This window comes from Oncorhynchus clarkii, chromosome 22 (genome assembly GCF_045791955.1).
Source record: "Oncorhynchus clarkii lewisi isolate Uvic-CL-2024 chromosome 22, UVic_Ocla_1.0, whole genome shotgun sequence".
Classification (NCBI taxonomy): domain Eukaryota; kingdom Metazoa; phylum Chordata; class Actinopteri; order Salmoniformes; family Salmonidae; genus Oncorhynchus; species Oncorhynchus clarkii.
Window position 1 is genome coordinate 917,874 of NC_092168.1, and position 15,874 is coordinate 933,747.

The following is a 15,874-nucleotide window of genomic DNA, read 5'->3' on the forward strand; positions in this document are numbered from 1 at the left end:
GGTTCAATGTAGGGTCAAACAGACAGGCTTACATTTCGGTGTGTCAGAGGCCTTCCTCAAAGATGCTCATTTTGTCAAGTGTTATGGGTTAAGATGTCCCTCCGTTGACCTTTGTATGCAAGCTGTCTGGTACTACGCTCACAGTATATACAGTACACACAGAACAAACAAATAAACACGTTTTGGAGTTGATATGCACTGCTTCAGTCTGCCAGTAGATGTCAGCAGAGCACAACCCCAAACACAGTATAAGAAATAAAAAGGAATGAGTCTCAATTCTCCATCCAAGGAATTCTCCCTTTTTAATCCATACTGTAGACCATTAAATTGTCTGTCTGTCTGTCTGCAGATGAGGTCACAGCTGAGGAATCGCAGGGATTAAGGATTGACACATATTTGGAGAGTGAAACCCCTTAGTAAATGTTAACAGGAAACAAGAGAACATGCTAGTCTTAATGTTTCTACTGTGTTTTTAAACAGGCACACAAATGCCAGATGCACACACACCCACACGACACAGCCACTCAGTCAATCATTTACCTACTACATTGTCCCATATCAATATTCTTGTGAAAACATGGTCTAGATCAGGGCTGTCAAACTCATTCCACGGAGTGTCTACAGCTTTTTGTTTTTTACTTTCAATTAAGACCTAGACAACCATGTGAGGGGAGTTCCTTAGTAATTAGTGACCTTAATTCATCAATCAAGTACAAACCCCGCAGAAACCCCGCAGACACTCGGCCCTCCGTGCAATGAGTTTGACACACCCTGTATCAGGGCTGTGAATTGCCAGGGACCTTACAATACAATGTTATCACGGAACTTATGTGCCAATACGATATGTATTGCGATTCTCACAATTTTATATATTATGTATATACATACACTTAGGTTGGAGTCATTAAAACTCATTTTTCAACCACTCAACAAATTTCTTGTTAACAAACTATAGTTTTGGCAAGTTGCTTATGACATTTACTTTGTGCATGACACAAGTAATTTATCCAACAATTGTTTACAAACAGATTATTTCACTTAGAATTTACTGTATCACAATTCCAGTGTGTCAGAAGTTTACATACACTAAGTTGGCTGTGCCTTTAAACAGCTTGGAAAATTCAAGAAAATGTCATGGCTTTAGAAGCTAATTGACATCATTTTAGTCAATTGGAGGTGTACCTGTGGATGTATTTCAAGGCCTACCTTCAAACTCAGTGCCTCTTTGCTTGACATCATGGGGAAATCAAAAGAAATCAGCCAAGACCCCAGAAAAAAAACTGTAGACCTCCACAAGTCTGGTTCATCCTTGGGTACAATTTCCAAATGCCTGAAGGTCCTATGTTCATCTGTACAAACAATAGTACGCAATTACAAACACCATGGGACCATGCAGCAATCATACCGCTCAGGAAGGAGACGCATTCTGTCTCCTAGAGATTAACCTAATTTGCTGCGAAAAGTGCAAATCAATCCCAGAACAACAGCAAAGGACCATGTGACGATGCTGGAGGAAACGGGTACAAAAGTATCTTTAACCACAGTAAAACAAGTCCTATATCAACCTAACTTGAAAGGCCGCCCAGCAAAGAAGAAGCCACTGCTCCAAAATCGCCATAAAAAAGCCAGATTACGGTTTGCAACTGCACATGGGGACAAAGATCGTACTTTTTGGAGAAATGTCCTCTGGTCTGATGAAACAAAAATGGAACTGTTTGGCCATAAAGACCATCGTTACGTTTTGTGGAAAACGGGGGAGGCTTGCAAGCCGAAGAACACCATCCCAACTGTGAAGCACGGGGGTGGCAGCATCATGTTGTGGGGGTGCTTTGCTGCAGGAGGTCATGGTGCACTTCACAAAATAGATGGCATCATGAGGATGGAAAATTATGCGGATATATTGAAGCAACATCTCAAGACATCAGTCAGGAAGTTAAAGCAAATGGGTCTTCCAAATGGACAATGACCCCAAACATACTGGCAAAATGGCTTAAGGACAACAATGTCAAGGTATTGGAGTGGCCATCACAAAGCCCTGACCTCAATCCTATAGAACATTTGTGGGCAGAACTGAAAAAGTGAGTGCGAGCAAGGAGGCCTACAAACCTAACTCAGTTACACCAGCTCTGTCAGGAGGAATGGACCAGAATTCACTCAACTTATTGTGGGTAGATTGTGGAAGGCTACCCGAAACATTTGACCCAAGTTAAACAATGTAAAGGCAATGCTACCAAATACTAATTGAGTGTATGTAAACTTCTGACCCACTGGGAATGTAATGAAAGAAATAAAAGCTGAAATAAATAATTCTCTCTACTATTATTCTGACATTTCACATTCTTAAAATAAAGTGGTGATCCTACCTGACCTAAGGCAGGGAATATTTGTTAAATGTCAGGAATTGTGATAAACTGAGTTTAAATGTATTTGGCTAAGATGTATGTAAACTTCCGACTTCAACTGTACATGGCCAAGATGTTCAAACATTCATAGATGACCGGCAGGGTCAGATAATAATGATCATAGTGGTTGTAGATGGTGCAACAGCTCAGCACCTCAGGAGTAATGTCAGTTGGCTTTTCATAGCCGATAATTCAGAGTTAGAGACAGCAGGTGCAGTGGAGAGAGAGTCAAACAGCAGGTCTGGGACAAGGTAGCACATCCGGTGAACAGGTCAGGGTTTTATAGCCGCAGGCAGAGCAGTTGAAACTGGAGCAGCAATGCTACCAGGTGGACTATTGCAGCATAAATACTGGGGGCTGAGAAAGGAGGGTTCGGGAGACACTGTGGCTCCGTCCTAACGATATCCCCGGACAGGGCCAAACAGGCAGGATATGACCTCACCCACTTTGCCAAAGCACAGCCCCCACACCACTAGAGGGATATCTTCAACCACCAACTTACTACCCTGAGACAAGGCCGAGTATAGCCCATGAAGATCTCCCCAACGGCACGAAACCGAGGGGGGCGCCAACCCGGACAGGAAGATCATATCAGTGACTCAACCCACTAAATTGACGCACCCCTCTTAGGGACGGCATGGAAGAGCACCGGTGAAGCAGCCCCCGTAATAGGGTTAGAGGCAGAGAATCCCAATGGAGAGAGGGTAACCGGCCAGGTAGAGAAGCAAGGGCTCTGAACCTCTTCACCTGGATCATCGCAGCTAATTAGCTGCTATCCGATTGGCTTCTCCTGGCTAACGTCTCTGTCCCGAAGCAAGCACCAATTAGCCTGGAGCTAGCCTATATTAGGCCCATCTCCCGGCTAGCTGAAGAGGTCCATCAGTCACTCCTTGGGCTACAATACCTATTTTGCCAATTGTCCTGGACCCCTTTTATTGCCAATACGGATCTCCTCCGATCCATCATGACTGGACTACTGACGTAATCCACCCAAGTTTTTTTTTTTCAACATGCTCCTCCGTCGGGACGTCCCCTGAATGTCCATCTGCTAGCCGCGGCCTGCTAGCTGTCTAGAGCATACCAGGCTGTTAGCAGAAGAGGTCCATCAGCCAATTTCTTGGGCTACTATACCTATTTTGCCAATTGGTCTGGACCCTTTTACTACACGGCCCTCTGCTGGTCCATCACGACTGGTCTACCGACGTCACGAGGGGGCTACAACAGACTTCTTCCGTCGCGACGTCCCTCAAAGGCCCTTCTGCTAGCCTCTGCCCGCTAGCTGTCTGAATCGCCGTGGCCCACCCAGCTACTCACTGGACCCTATGATCACTCGGCTAATGTCAATATGCCTTGTCCATTGCTGTTTTGGTTAGTGATTATTGTCTTATTTCACTGTAGAGCCTCCAGCCCTGCTCAATATACCTCAGCTAACCCTCTTGTCCCACCCCCCACACATGCGGTAGCCTCACCTGGCTTAATTGATGCCTCTAGAGACAATACCTCTCTCATCGTCACTCAATGCCTAGGTTTACCTCCACTGTATTCACATCCTACCATACCTTTGTCTGTACATTAAGCATTGAATCTATTCTACCGCGCCCAGAAACCTGCTCCTTTTACTCTCTGTTCCAAATGTACTAGACGACCAGTTCTTATAGCCTTTAGCCGTACCCTTATCCTACTCTTCCTCTGCTCCTCTGGTGATGTGGAGGTTAATCCAGGCCCTGCAGTGCCTAGCTCCATTCCCCAGGCCCTCATTTGTTGACTTCAGTAACCGTAACAACCTTGGTTTCATGCATGTTAAGAGGCTCCTCTGTCCTTTATTTGCAAATTATGGTGGAAAATACGTATTTGGTCACATACAAACAAGCAAGATTTCTGGCTCTCACAGACCTGTAACTTCTTCTTTAAAGAGGTCCTCTGTCCTCCACTCGTTACCTGTATTAATGGCACCTGTTTGAACTTGTTATCAGTATAAAAGACACCTGTCCACAACCTCAAACAGTCACACTCCAAACTCCACTATGGCCAAGGCCAAAGAGCTGTCAAAGGACACCAGAAACAAAATTGGAGACCTGCACCAGGCTGGGAAGACTGAATCTGCAATAGGTAAGCAGCTTGGTTTGAAGAAATCAACTGTGGGAGCAATTATAGAAGACATACAAGACCACTGATAATCTCCCTCGATCTGGGGCTCCACGCAAGATCTCACCCCGTGGGGTCAAAATGATCACAAGAACGGTGAGCAAAAATCCCAGAACCGCACAGGGGGACCTAGTGAATGACCTGCAGAGAGCTGGGACCAAAGTAACAAAGCCTACCATCAGTAACACACTACACCGCCAGGGACTCAAATCCTGCAGTGCCAGACGTGTCCTCCTGCTTAAGCCAGTACATGTCCAGGCCCGTCTGAAGTTTGCTAGAGAGCATTTGGATGATCCAGAAGAAGAATGTCATATGGTCAGATGAAACCAAAATATAACTTTTTTGGTAAATACTCAACTCGTCGTGTTTGGAGGACAAAGAATGCTGAGTTGCATCCAAAAAACACCATACCTACTGTGAAGCATGGGGGTGGAAACATCATGCTTTGGGGCTGTTTTTCTGCAAAGGGACCAGGACGACTGATCCGTGTAAAGGAAAGAATGAATGGGGCCATGTATCGTGAGATTTTGAGTGAAAACCTCCTTCCATCGGCAAGAGCATTGAAGATTAAATGTGGCTGGGTCTTTCAGCATGACAATGATCCCAAACACACCACCCGGGCAATGAAGGAGTGGCTTCATAAGAAGCATTTCAAGGTCCTGGAGTGGCCTAGCCAGTCTCCAGATCTCAACCCCATAGAAAATCTTTGGAGGGAGTTGAAAGTCCGTGTTGCCCAGCAACAGCCCCAAAACATCACTGCTCTAGAGGAGATCTGCATGGAGGAATGGGCCAAAATACCAGCAACCGTGTGTGAAAACCTTGTGAAGACTTACAGAAAGCGTTTGACCTTTGTCATTGCCAACAAAGGGTATATAACAAAGTATTGAGATAAACTTTTGTTATTGACCAAATACTTATTTTCCACCATAATTTGCTAATAAATTCATTACAAATCCTACAATGTGATTTTCTGGATTTCTTGACTCCATAGACACTGTGTATTCGGTAGGCCAAGCTTTGAAAAAGTACAAACCTCAGATGTCCCACTTCCTGGTTGTATTTTTCTCAGGTTTTTGCTGCCATATGAGTTCTGTTATACACACAGACATCATTCAAACAGTTTCAGAAACTTCAGAGTGTTTTCTATCCAATACTAATAATAATATGCATATATTAGCATCTGGAACAGAGTAGGAGGCAGTTCACTCTGGGCACGCTATTCATCCAAAAGTGAAAATGCTGCCCCCTATCCCAAAAGAGTTAATTGCTAAATTGTAATTTTTTTCGCCACCCTGGCCTATGTATTGCCTGACCTCATTTGCTATATGTTGTATCTGTTATATACTTTTTTTGATTGTGTTATTGACTGTGTTATTAACTCTGTGCATTTGTTTATGTTGAACTGCTTTGCTTTATCTTGGCCAGGTTGCAGTTGTAAATCAGAACTTGTTCTCCACTAGCCTCCCTGGTTAAATAAAGGTGAAATAAAAAAAAAACACTCAATCATAGGACCTACTGAAGAGATGAGTCTTAAAGGTTGAGACCGAGTCTGCGTCTCTCACATGGGTTGGCAGACCACTCCATAAAAATGGAGCTCTATAGGAGAAAGCCCTGCCTCCAGCTATTTGCGTAGAAATTCTAGGGACAGTAAGGAGGCCTGCGTCTTGTGACCGTAGCGTACGTGTAGGTATGTACGGCAGGACCAAATCGCAAAGATAGGTAGGAACATGTAATGCTTTGTAGGTTAGCAGTAAAACCTTGAAATCAGCCCTCGCCTTAACAGGAAGCCAGTGAAGAGAGGCTAGCACTATATGATCAAATATTTTGGTTCTAGTCAAGATTCTAGCAGCTGTTTTCAGCACTAACATAAGTTTATTCAGTGCTTTATCCGGGTAGCCAGAAAGTAGAGCATTGCAGTAGTCTAACCTAGAAGTGACAAAAGCATGTATGAATTCTTCGGCATCATTTTTGGACAGAAAGTTTCTGATTTTTGCAATGTTACGCAGATGGAAAAAAGCGGTCCTTGAAACAGTCTTGATATGTTCGTCAAAAGAGAGATCAGGGTCCAGAGTAACGCCGAGGTCCTTCAGTTTTATTTGAGACGACTATACAATCATCAAGATTAATTGTCAGATCCAACAGAAGATCCCTTTGTTTCCTGGGACCTAGAACGAGCATCTCTGTTATGTCCGAGTTTAAAAGTAAAACATTTGCCACCATCCACTTCCGTATGTCTGAAACACAGGCTTCCAGGGAGGGCAATTTGGGGGCTTCACCATGTTTCTTTTCACCAAAAGAATGTGGTGATCGATGTTATAAAAAGTAGCACTAAGGTCTAGGAGCACGAGGACAGATGCAGAGACTTGGTCTGACACCATAAAAGGTAATTTACCACCTTCACAAGTGCAGTCTGCAATGGTGGGGTCTAAAACCAGACTGAAGCGTATACATTGTTTGTCTTCAGGAAGGCAGTGAGTTGCTGTGCTACCGCCAGCTAGCGCCAGCTCTAAGATTTACCATTGCGTTAGGTTTGTTAAAATAGAGCCCAAATATCAATATAATGTAATCCAAAGTAATATCGCTATAACTATTGATTTATTCCCCCATCACTACCCTCTATGCACCTATCCCATGTGTTAATTGTCTAAAATCATCCATTCTCCTCTTCTTTCGCCAAGGCGGCACGTCAGAAGATCCAAAGCCTGGAGGCCACTGTGGAGAACTTCCTGTCACGTGAGTCCAAGATGAAGCACATGATTCGCTCGCTGGAGCAGGAGCGCCAGTCCTACCAGAAGACTATTGAGCGCATGCGCTCCTGCCTGCCCCCGGACGCCCTGGCTGACGTGGAGATGACCCACATGGTCAAGCCTGCTCAGGGGCCAAACGGCAAGGCCAAGCCCACCGCCAAGAAGCCCTAATGGGGGAAGAGTGGAAGGCAAAGGTGAGGGAGAGACTGGAGAATGGACAGGTAGATTGATATTACTGACATAGAGAGAGGACTCTGACAATGGATGGATAGAATTTCTGAATTTGAAAACCAAACTTTATTGGGACTATTAACATTTGTGAAACTGTTTAGCCATATTATATGTGTTGTCGTTTTAAGACAGGTGGTGTAGTTCCTATGTGATGTGTCGCCATTTCGACAGACAGACACTGACAGTATGGCAATGTGGTCTGATTTGAATGTGCTGTGTGTGCCTGTGTGCGCGCACACAGGAAATAAGAAGAGTATAGAGAAGGTTCACAGTCTCTCTGTTAGGCTGGAGAACAGACTGAGTTGAATGTCACTGCTCACACACCAGAAACAGCTGACATCATGGACAGACACTTTTCATTATGTTCCAGGACAGTGCACTGTCTCCAGGACTTTCTCTCTTCCTTCATACTGTTTTATCCCACCTTCACATCTGAGTCATGTTCTCCAATGATTCTGATTGAAAAGAGAAAAAGTCAAAAGAATAATTAAATAAGCTCTAGTCTGATATCGACTGTTAAGCGCTGACCTGCCTGCAGCTAAAAAAAATATGTTTATCTTAAAAAGTTGAATGTTGAATGTTGCAAACGGTGTTACACTGTTCACTTTTTTGAATTGTGAACCGAAAGCGATTACTGAAAGTTGACCAAGTGGACATGTAGCATATTTGGGTCTTTGTAATATGGATGATTTATATTATTTGCTTTCTGAAATGTCGAAAGAATGTTTATTTTTGATTGTCAATCTGTCAATCGTGTGTGCACAATGTAGGAACAGTTATGTTTCACAGAGTTGACACGAATACGAACAGCACTCCATGTGAAATTACTTTGAATTAGGCTACTGCAGCCGATCCACACGTTTAAGGTTGACGACGCCTATCAACTAGCATGTAACCATCGAGGTGATGGTTTACCACCACCCTTTCACAACCAGTCAACTCACACAGAACTGAAAGGTGATGTTTTTCTATAGCTACTTCAAATTAAGCAGCATATCCCACAAGAAATATAAATGAATTGATACGTTTTTATTTAAGATAAATCAAGTAATCAATTTAAGAAACACAATTACAATTCGCATTTCCTGATGTGCAGGAAAATCCCTGCGACAACAGAGGTGGTCAAATGAAGATATTACATCTGTATGACACAGGCTTCACTTATTCGACGGAGTCGTCGTTGTGGAAATTGCTTGTGTAACGCTCAGTGCTTTTCTTAGGGTGGTTGTGGTTGCATTGTTATTTGCCTTAATGTACTCTCTCCTGTACTGCCTTTGGACCCAAAGAGGTTTTAATGCTTTCGTTGCTAAATGGTTAGCAACCAGAAGTGTATTATAATTCATGCAAGTGTTTTTTTTTTCTCTTCTATTTCATCAAATGATCACGGTTACTATTTCAGCGCTGTTTTTCAACACTGTCCGTGTTTAATTGTTTCAAAATGTTCATGTGTTTCAATGCTTTGTGTTTTCATGTTAAACAAGCTAGAAAGACATCTAGTTCTGGGTCATACAAAGACAACCGTCCTTTTGCTATCTAGAGATTCATGTCTTACGAAGATGCTCCATTGGAAATATAGGCTGGCCAATCATCATTGATCATCAGAGAATGAACTAGATTACAGTCATGATCTTGTGTTAACTCATGAGTGCCAAATAAAAGCATGAATGCAGTTATCTACCCTGAATCGGAAATAAGCTTATGACCATGATTGAGGGTGATATAAGGGAAGCCCTAATGGCTGGCTTGAGTGTTTGCTTTCTTTTGCGTCTGTGTAGGTAGCCAACATCATCGCATTGTTCAATCACTGCTATGGAATAACGCCGATTGTGTTGAATTAATGTCGACTGCCTGTTTTTGTTGAAATGAGGCCTCACAAAGAAAAATGTCACGTGTACTTCAATAAATCACACCTTCACTGCCTTTTTCTATTCACTTGTGTCTCGAGTGGTTTCTTTCACTTAAAATAATGGTAAATAATTGTTTTAACTGCATTGTAATTTCAGAAAATGTCCATAATACGTATATCTGCATTAATCAAATATAATATTATTTGTCACATGCGCCAAATACAACAGGTGTTGACCTTACCGTGAAATGCTTGCTTACGAGCCCATAACCAACAACGGAGTTTAAGAAATAGAGTTAAAAAATATTTACTAAATAAAGTCAAAAATAATAAAAAGTAACACAATAAAATAAGAATAACGAGGCTATATACAGGGGGTACTGGTACCGAGTCGATGTGCGGTGGTACAGGTTAGTCAAGGTCATTTGTACATGTAGGTAAGGGTAAAGTGACTATGCATAGATAATAAACAGAAAGTAGCAGCAGTGTAAAAACAAAAGGGGGGAGTTGTCCATGTCAATAGTCTGGGTGGCCATTTGATTAATTGTTCAGCAGTCTTTATGGCTTGGGGGTAGATACTGTTAAGGAGCCTTTTGGTCCTAGACTTGGTGCTCCGGTACCGCTTTCCGTGTGGTACCAGAGAGAACAGTCTATGACTTGGGTGACTGGAGTCTGACAATTTGGGCCTTCCTCTGACACCTCCTAGTGTATAGGTCATGGATGTCAGGAAGCTTGACCCCAGTGATGTGCTGTGCTGTACTCACTACCCTCTGTAGCGCCTTATGGTCAGATGCCGAGCAGTTGCCATACCAGGATGTGATGTAACCGGTCAGGAGGCTCTCAATGGTGCACCTGTAGAACTTTTTGAGAATCTGGGAACCCATGCCAAATCTTTTCAGTCTCCTGAGGGGGGAAAGGTTTTGTTGTGCCCTCTTCACGACTGTCTTGGTGTGTTTGGACCATGATAGTTTGTTGGTGATGTGGACACCAAGAAATGTGAAACTACTGACCCGCTCCACTACAGTCCCGTCGATTGGAATGGGGACATGTTCGGCCCTCCTTTTCCTGTAGTCCATGAACAGCTCCTTTGTCTTGCTCACATTGAGGGAGAGGTTGTTGTCCTGGCATCACACTGCCAGGTCTCTGACCTCCTCCCTATAGAGTGAAAGCACTTCATGTCTATCGATGTAAGTGCGTCACTGGGCAGCTCGCGGCTGGGTTTCCCTTTGTAGTTTGTAATAGTTTGCAAGCCCTACCACATTCGACGAGCATCAGAACTGATGTAGTAGGATTCAATCTTAGTCTTGTATTGACGTGTTGCCTGTTTGATGGTTCATCTGAAGAAATAGTAAGATTTCTTATAAGTGTCAGGATTAGTGTCCCGCTCCTTTAAAGCGGCAGCTCTAGCCTTTAGCTTGGTGTGGATTTTGCCTGTAATCCATGACATCTAATTGGGATATGTACGTACAGTCAGTGTAGGGACGACGTCGTCGATGCATTTATTGATGAAGCCGATGACTGAGATTGTATACTCCTCAATGCCATTGGATGAATCCCGGAATGTATTCCAGTCTGCAAAACAGTCCTGTAGCGTAGCATCCGCATCATCTGGCCACTTCCGTATTGAGCTAGTGACTGGTACTTCCTGCTTTAGGATTTGCTTGTAAGCAGGAGGATATAATTATGGTCAGATTTGCCAAATGGAGGGCGAGGGATAGCATTTTTCCCCTCTATTGCCAAAGGGGGAGGAGTTGCAGTCTACTGCAGAGATAGCCTGCAAAGTAATGTCATACTTTCCAGGTCCATACCCAAACAGTTCGAACTACTAATTTAGAAAATTACTCTCTCCAGAAATAAGTCTCTCACTGTTGCCGCCTGCTACCGACCCCCCTCAGCTCCCAGCTGTGCCCTGGACACCATTTGTGAATTGATCGCCCCCCATCTAGCTTCAGAGTTTGTTCTGTTAGGTGACCTAAACTGGGATATGCTTAACACCCCGGCAGTCCTACAATCTAAGCTAGATGCCCTCAATCTCACTCAAATCATCAAGGAACCCACCAGGTACAACCCTAACTCTGTAAACAAGGGCACCCTCATTGACGTCATCCTGACCAACTGGCCCTCCAAATACACCTCCACTGTCTTCAACCAGGATCTCAGCGATCACTGCCTCATTGCCTGTATCCGCTACGGAGCCGCAGTCAAACGACCACCCCTCATCACTGTCAAACGCTCCCTAAAACACTTCTGTGAGCAGGCCTTTCTAATCGACCTGGCCCGGGTATCCTGGAAGGACATTGACCTCATCCCGTCAGTTGAGGATGCCTGGTCTTTCTTTAAAAGTAACTTCCTCACCATTTTAGATAAGCATGCTCCGTTCAAAAAATGCAGAACTAAGAACAGATATAGCCCCTGGTTCACTCCAGACCTGACTGCCCTCGACCAGCACAAAAACATCCTGTGGCGGACTGCACTAACATCGAATAGTCCCCGCGATATGCAACTGTTCAGGGAAGTCAGGAACCAATACACACAGTCAGTCAGGAAAGCTAAAGCCAACTTCTTCAGGCAGAAGTTTGCATCCTGTAGCTCCAACTCCAAAAAGTTCTGGGACACTGTGAAGTCCATGGAGAACAAGAGCACCTCCTCCCAGCTGCCCACTGCACTGAGGCTAGGTAACACGGTCACCACCGATAAATCCATGATTATCGAAAACTTCAACAAGCATTTCTCAACGGCTGGCGATGCCTTCCGCCTGGCTACTCCAACCTCGGCCAACAGCTCCCCCCCCCTCGCAGCTACTCGCCCAAGCCTCTCCAGGTTCTCCTTTACCCAAATCCAGATAGCAGATGTTCTGAAAGAGCTGCAAAACCTGGACCCGTACAAATCAGCTGGGCTTGACAATCTGGACCCTCTATTCCTGAAACTATCCGCCGCCATTGTCGCAACCCCTATTACCAGCCTGTTCAACCTCTCTTTCATATCGTCTGAGATCCCCAAGGATTGGAAAGCTGCCGCAGTCATCCCCCTCTTCAAAGGGGGCGACACCCTGGACCCAAACTGTTACAGACCTATATCCATCCTGCCCTGCCTATCTAAGGTCTTCGAAAGCCAAGTCAACAAACAGGTCACTGACCATCTTGAATCCCACCGTACCTTCTCCGCTGTGCAATCTGGTTTCCGAGCCGGTCACGGGTGTACCTCAGCCACGCTCAAGGTACTAAACGATATCATAACCGCCATCGATAAAAGACAGTACTGTGCAGCCGTCTTCATAGACCTTGCCAAGGCTTTCGACTCTGTCAATCACCGTATTCTTATTGGCAGACTCAGTAGCCTCGGTGTTTCGGATGACTGCCTTGCCTGGTTCACCAATTACTTTGCAGACAGAGTTCAGTGTGTCAAATCGGAGGGCATGCTGTCCGGTCCTCTGGCAGTCTCTATGGGGGTGCCACAGGGTTCAATTCTCGGGCCGACTCTTTTCTCTGTATATATCAATGATGTTTCTCATGCTGCGGGCGATTCCCTGATCCACCTCTACGCAGACGACACCATTCTATATACTTCTGGCCCGTCCTTGGACACTGTGCTATCTAACCTCCAAACGAGCTTCAATGCCATACAGCACTCCTTCCGTGGCCTCCAACTGCTCTTAAACGCTAGTAAAACCAAATGCATGCTTTTCAACCGTTCGCTGCCTGCACCCGCACACCTGACCAGCATCACCACTCTGGATGGTTCCGACCTTGAATATGTGGACATCTATAAGTACCTAGGTGTCTGGCTAGACTCTAAACTCTCCTTCCAGACCCATATCAAACATCTCCAATCGAAAATCAAATCAAGAGTCGGCTTTCTATTCCGCAACAAAGCCTCCTTCACTCACGCCGCCAAACTTACCCTAGTAAAACTGACTATCCTACCGATCCTCGACTTCGAAATTCAAAATTGCTTCCAACACTCTACTCAGCAAACTGGATGCAGTTTATCACAGTGCCATCCGTTTTGTCACTAAAGCACCTTATACCACCCACCACTGCGACTTGTATGCTCTAGTCGGCTGGCCCTCGCTACATATTCGTCGCCAGACCCACTGGCTCCAGGTCATCTACAAGTCCATGCTAGGTAAAGCTCCGCCTTATCTCAGTTCACTGGTTACGATGGCAACACCCATCCGTAGCACGCGCTCCAGCAGGTGTATCTCACTGATCATCCCTAAAGCCAACACCTCATTTGGCCGCCTTTCGTTCCAGTTCTCTGCTGCCTGTGACTGGAACGAATTGCAAAAATCGCTGAAGTTGGAGACTTTTATCTCCCTCACCAACTTCAAACATCTGAGCAGCTAACCGATCGTTGCAGCTGTACATAGTCTATTGGTAAATAGCCCACCCATTTTTACCTACCTCATCCCCATACTGTTTTTATTTATTTATTTTTCTGCTCTTTTGCACACCAATATCTCTACCTGTACATAACCATCTGATCATTTATCACTCCAGTGTTAATCTGCATAATTGTAATTATTTGCCTACCTTCTCATGCCTTTTGCACACAATGTGTATATATAGACTCCCCTTTTTTCTACTGTGTTATTGACTTGTTAATTGTTTACTCCATGTGTAACTCTGTGTTGTCTGTTCACACTGCTATGCCTTATCTTGGCCAGGTCGCAGTTGAAAATGAGAACTTGTTCTCAACTAGCCTACCTGGTTAAATAAAGGTGAAATAAAAAATAAATAAAAAAAAATGTATACATGTGACATGCTGGTAGAAATCAGGTAAAACAGATTTAAGTTTTGCCTGCATTAAAGTCCCAGGACACTAGGAACACTGCTTCTGGATGAGCATTTTCTTGTTTGCTTATGGCCTTGTACAGTATGTTGAGTGCAGTCTTAGTGCCAGCATCAGTTTGTGGTGGTAAAATATAGATGAAAACTCTCTTGGTAGATAGTGTGGTCTACAGCTTATCCTGAGGTACCTCAGGCGAGCAATACCTTGAGACTTCCTTAATATTAGACATCGCGCACCAGATGTTATTGACAAATAGACACACACACCCACCCCTGGTCTAACCAGACGTAGCTCTTCTGTCCTGCCGATGCACGGAAAAACCAGCCAAATGTATATTATCCGTGTCGTCGTTCAGCGACGACTTCAAATACTGCATTATAGTGTATGCTCCCAAAAATTGGGAAATTATGTTATATTCTTCCTGTGTAGATTAAGATAACGAGGAGCCGACGCGAGATACGTCTCAGAAAATGTACCTCAATCCAGGGATGAGAAATGCGTTGTACTCCGAATTGTCCCATTATGTGTGTGCTCCTACACATGAAGACCGGATGTGGGAGTATTGTATTTAGGCCTTTGTGGCTATCCCCCCAACTGCAAGTGACTAACTGACCAAACAATGCTAGAGCTAGTTGGCCCAGATGGTCAATGCTGCCGGTCAGAGGTTGGAAGCTAGATAAGGTAAGCTGCCTCTGCCTCAAGGTGGGTAACACAGACAACACCTGTGCACTTACTCTTACTTAGACTTCTTGGGCACATATTTCTATCAGGTCATGGATATGTTAACCAGGCCTATGAACCTAGTGTAGCCTACAGTGGTTCTTCCTTTAAAAGTTGCAGCGTACTGCGGTGCAGCTTGCATGGTGCCGCAGAATTCTATGGCACATTATTTAAGTGTGAACCACTGGTACCATTAATGCTAGTTCGTGCTAGTTTGACCACCAGAGGGCACCAGAAGCATTTGATAGCCTTCAATAATGGCTGTACTAGAGAATGCGGACACGCGGGAGACCGGGGTTCAATTCCCCGACAGGGAGGAAGGAGTAGGCTGTCCTTGTAAATAATAATTTGTTCTTAACTTATTCCATGTGTTATTTCATAGTTGTGATAACTTCACTATTATCCTGCAATGTAGAAAATAGTAAAAATAAAGAAAAACCCTGGAATGAGTAGGTGTGTCCAAACTTTTAACTGGTACTTGCTTAATTAATTTGACTAATATTATGGTGTTTCTATTCCATGAAAAACCCTCTGGGCCCCCTGCCCTCGTGCATTGAACCTCGCACGCTTTCAGTGGATACAGCTGGAGAACTGCAAGGCAGTCCCATTGTGAGCCACTCAGGAGCCATGACCAATATATATTGTCCTGCTAATAACAGGGTTATTAATAATATATCTAAGAATATCCAACTGGCTTTTATATAATTCAAAATGAACAATAATAATCGCTTTGTTTAAAAAAAATCTTATTTTGGAGAGTGAGAAAAAGGCCATTCTTGAACATGGGGTGAGACATTCTTACTACTTTGTAAATAAAGCCAGTTTGTTATTTAGAATTATTTATTTCTGTTTTTAGAGGGAGAGAAACCAAAAACCTACAGTCATCTCATGGGTCTTCCAGTCAAGGCCAGCACAGGTATTGAACCAGCATCAGTAACAACACAGCTTGCATTGCTATGCAGTGTCTTAGACCATTGCACCACTCAGGAACT

The 15,874-nt window shown here is 44.1% G+C and overlaps 1 protein-coding gene across 2 annotated transcripts in view; it reads left to right on the plus strand.

Annotated features, from left to right (window-relative positions):
- LOC139380166 (TBC1 domain family, member 4) overlaps window positions 1–9,457 on the plus strand; it is a 136,077-nt gene extending 126,620 nt beyond the window's left edge. For both annotated transcript variants that reach the window (XM_071122611.1, XM_071122609.1), the window contains one exon: window positions 7,226–9,457. In XM_071122611.1, coding sequence (XP_070978712.1) covers window positions 7,226–7,465 — 240 coding nt within the window. In that variant the 3' untranslated portion in view covers window positions 7,466–9,457. The remainder of the gene's footprint in view (window positions 1–7,225) is intronic.
- Window positions 9,458–15,874: the final 6,417 nt, after the last annotated feature.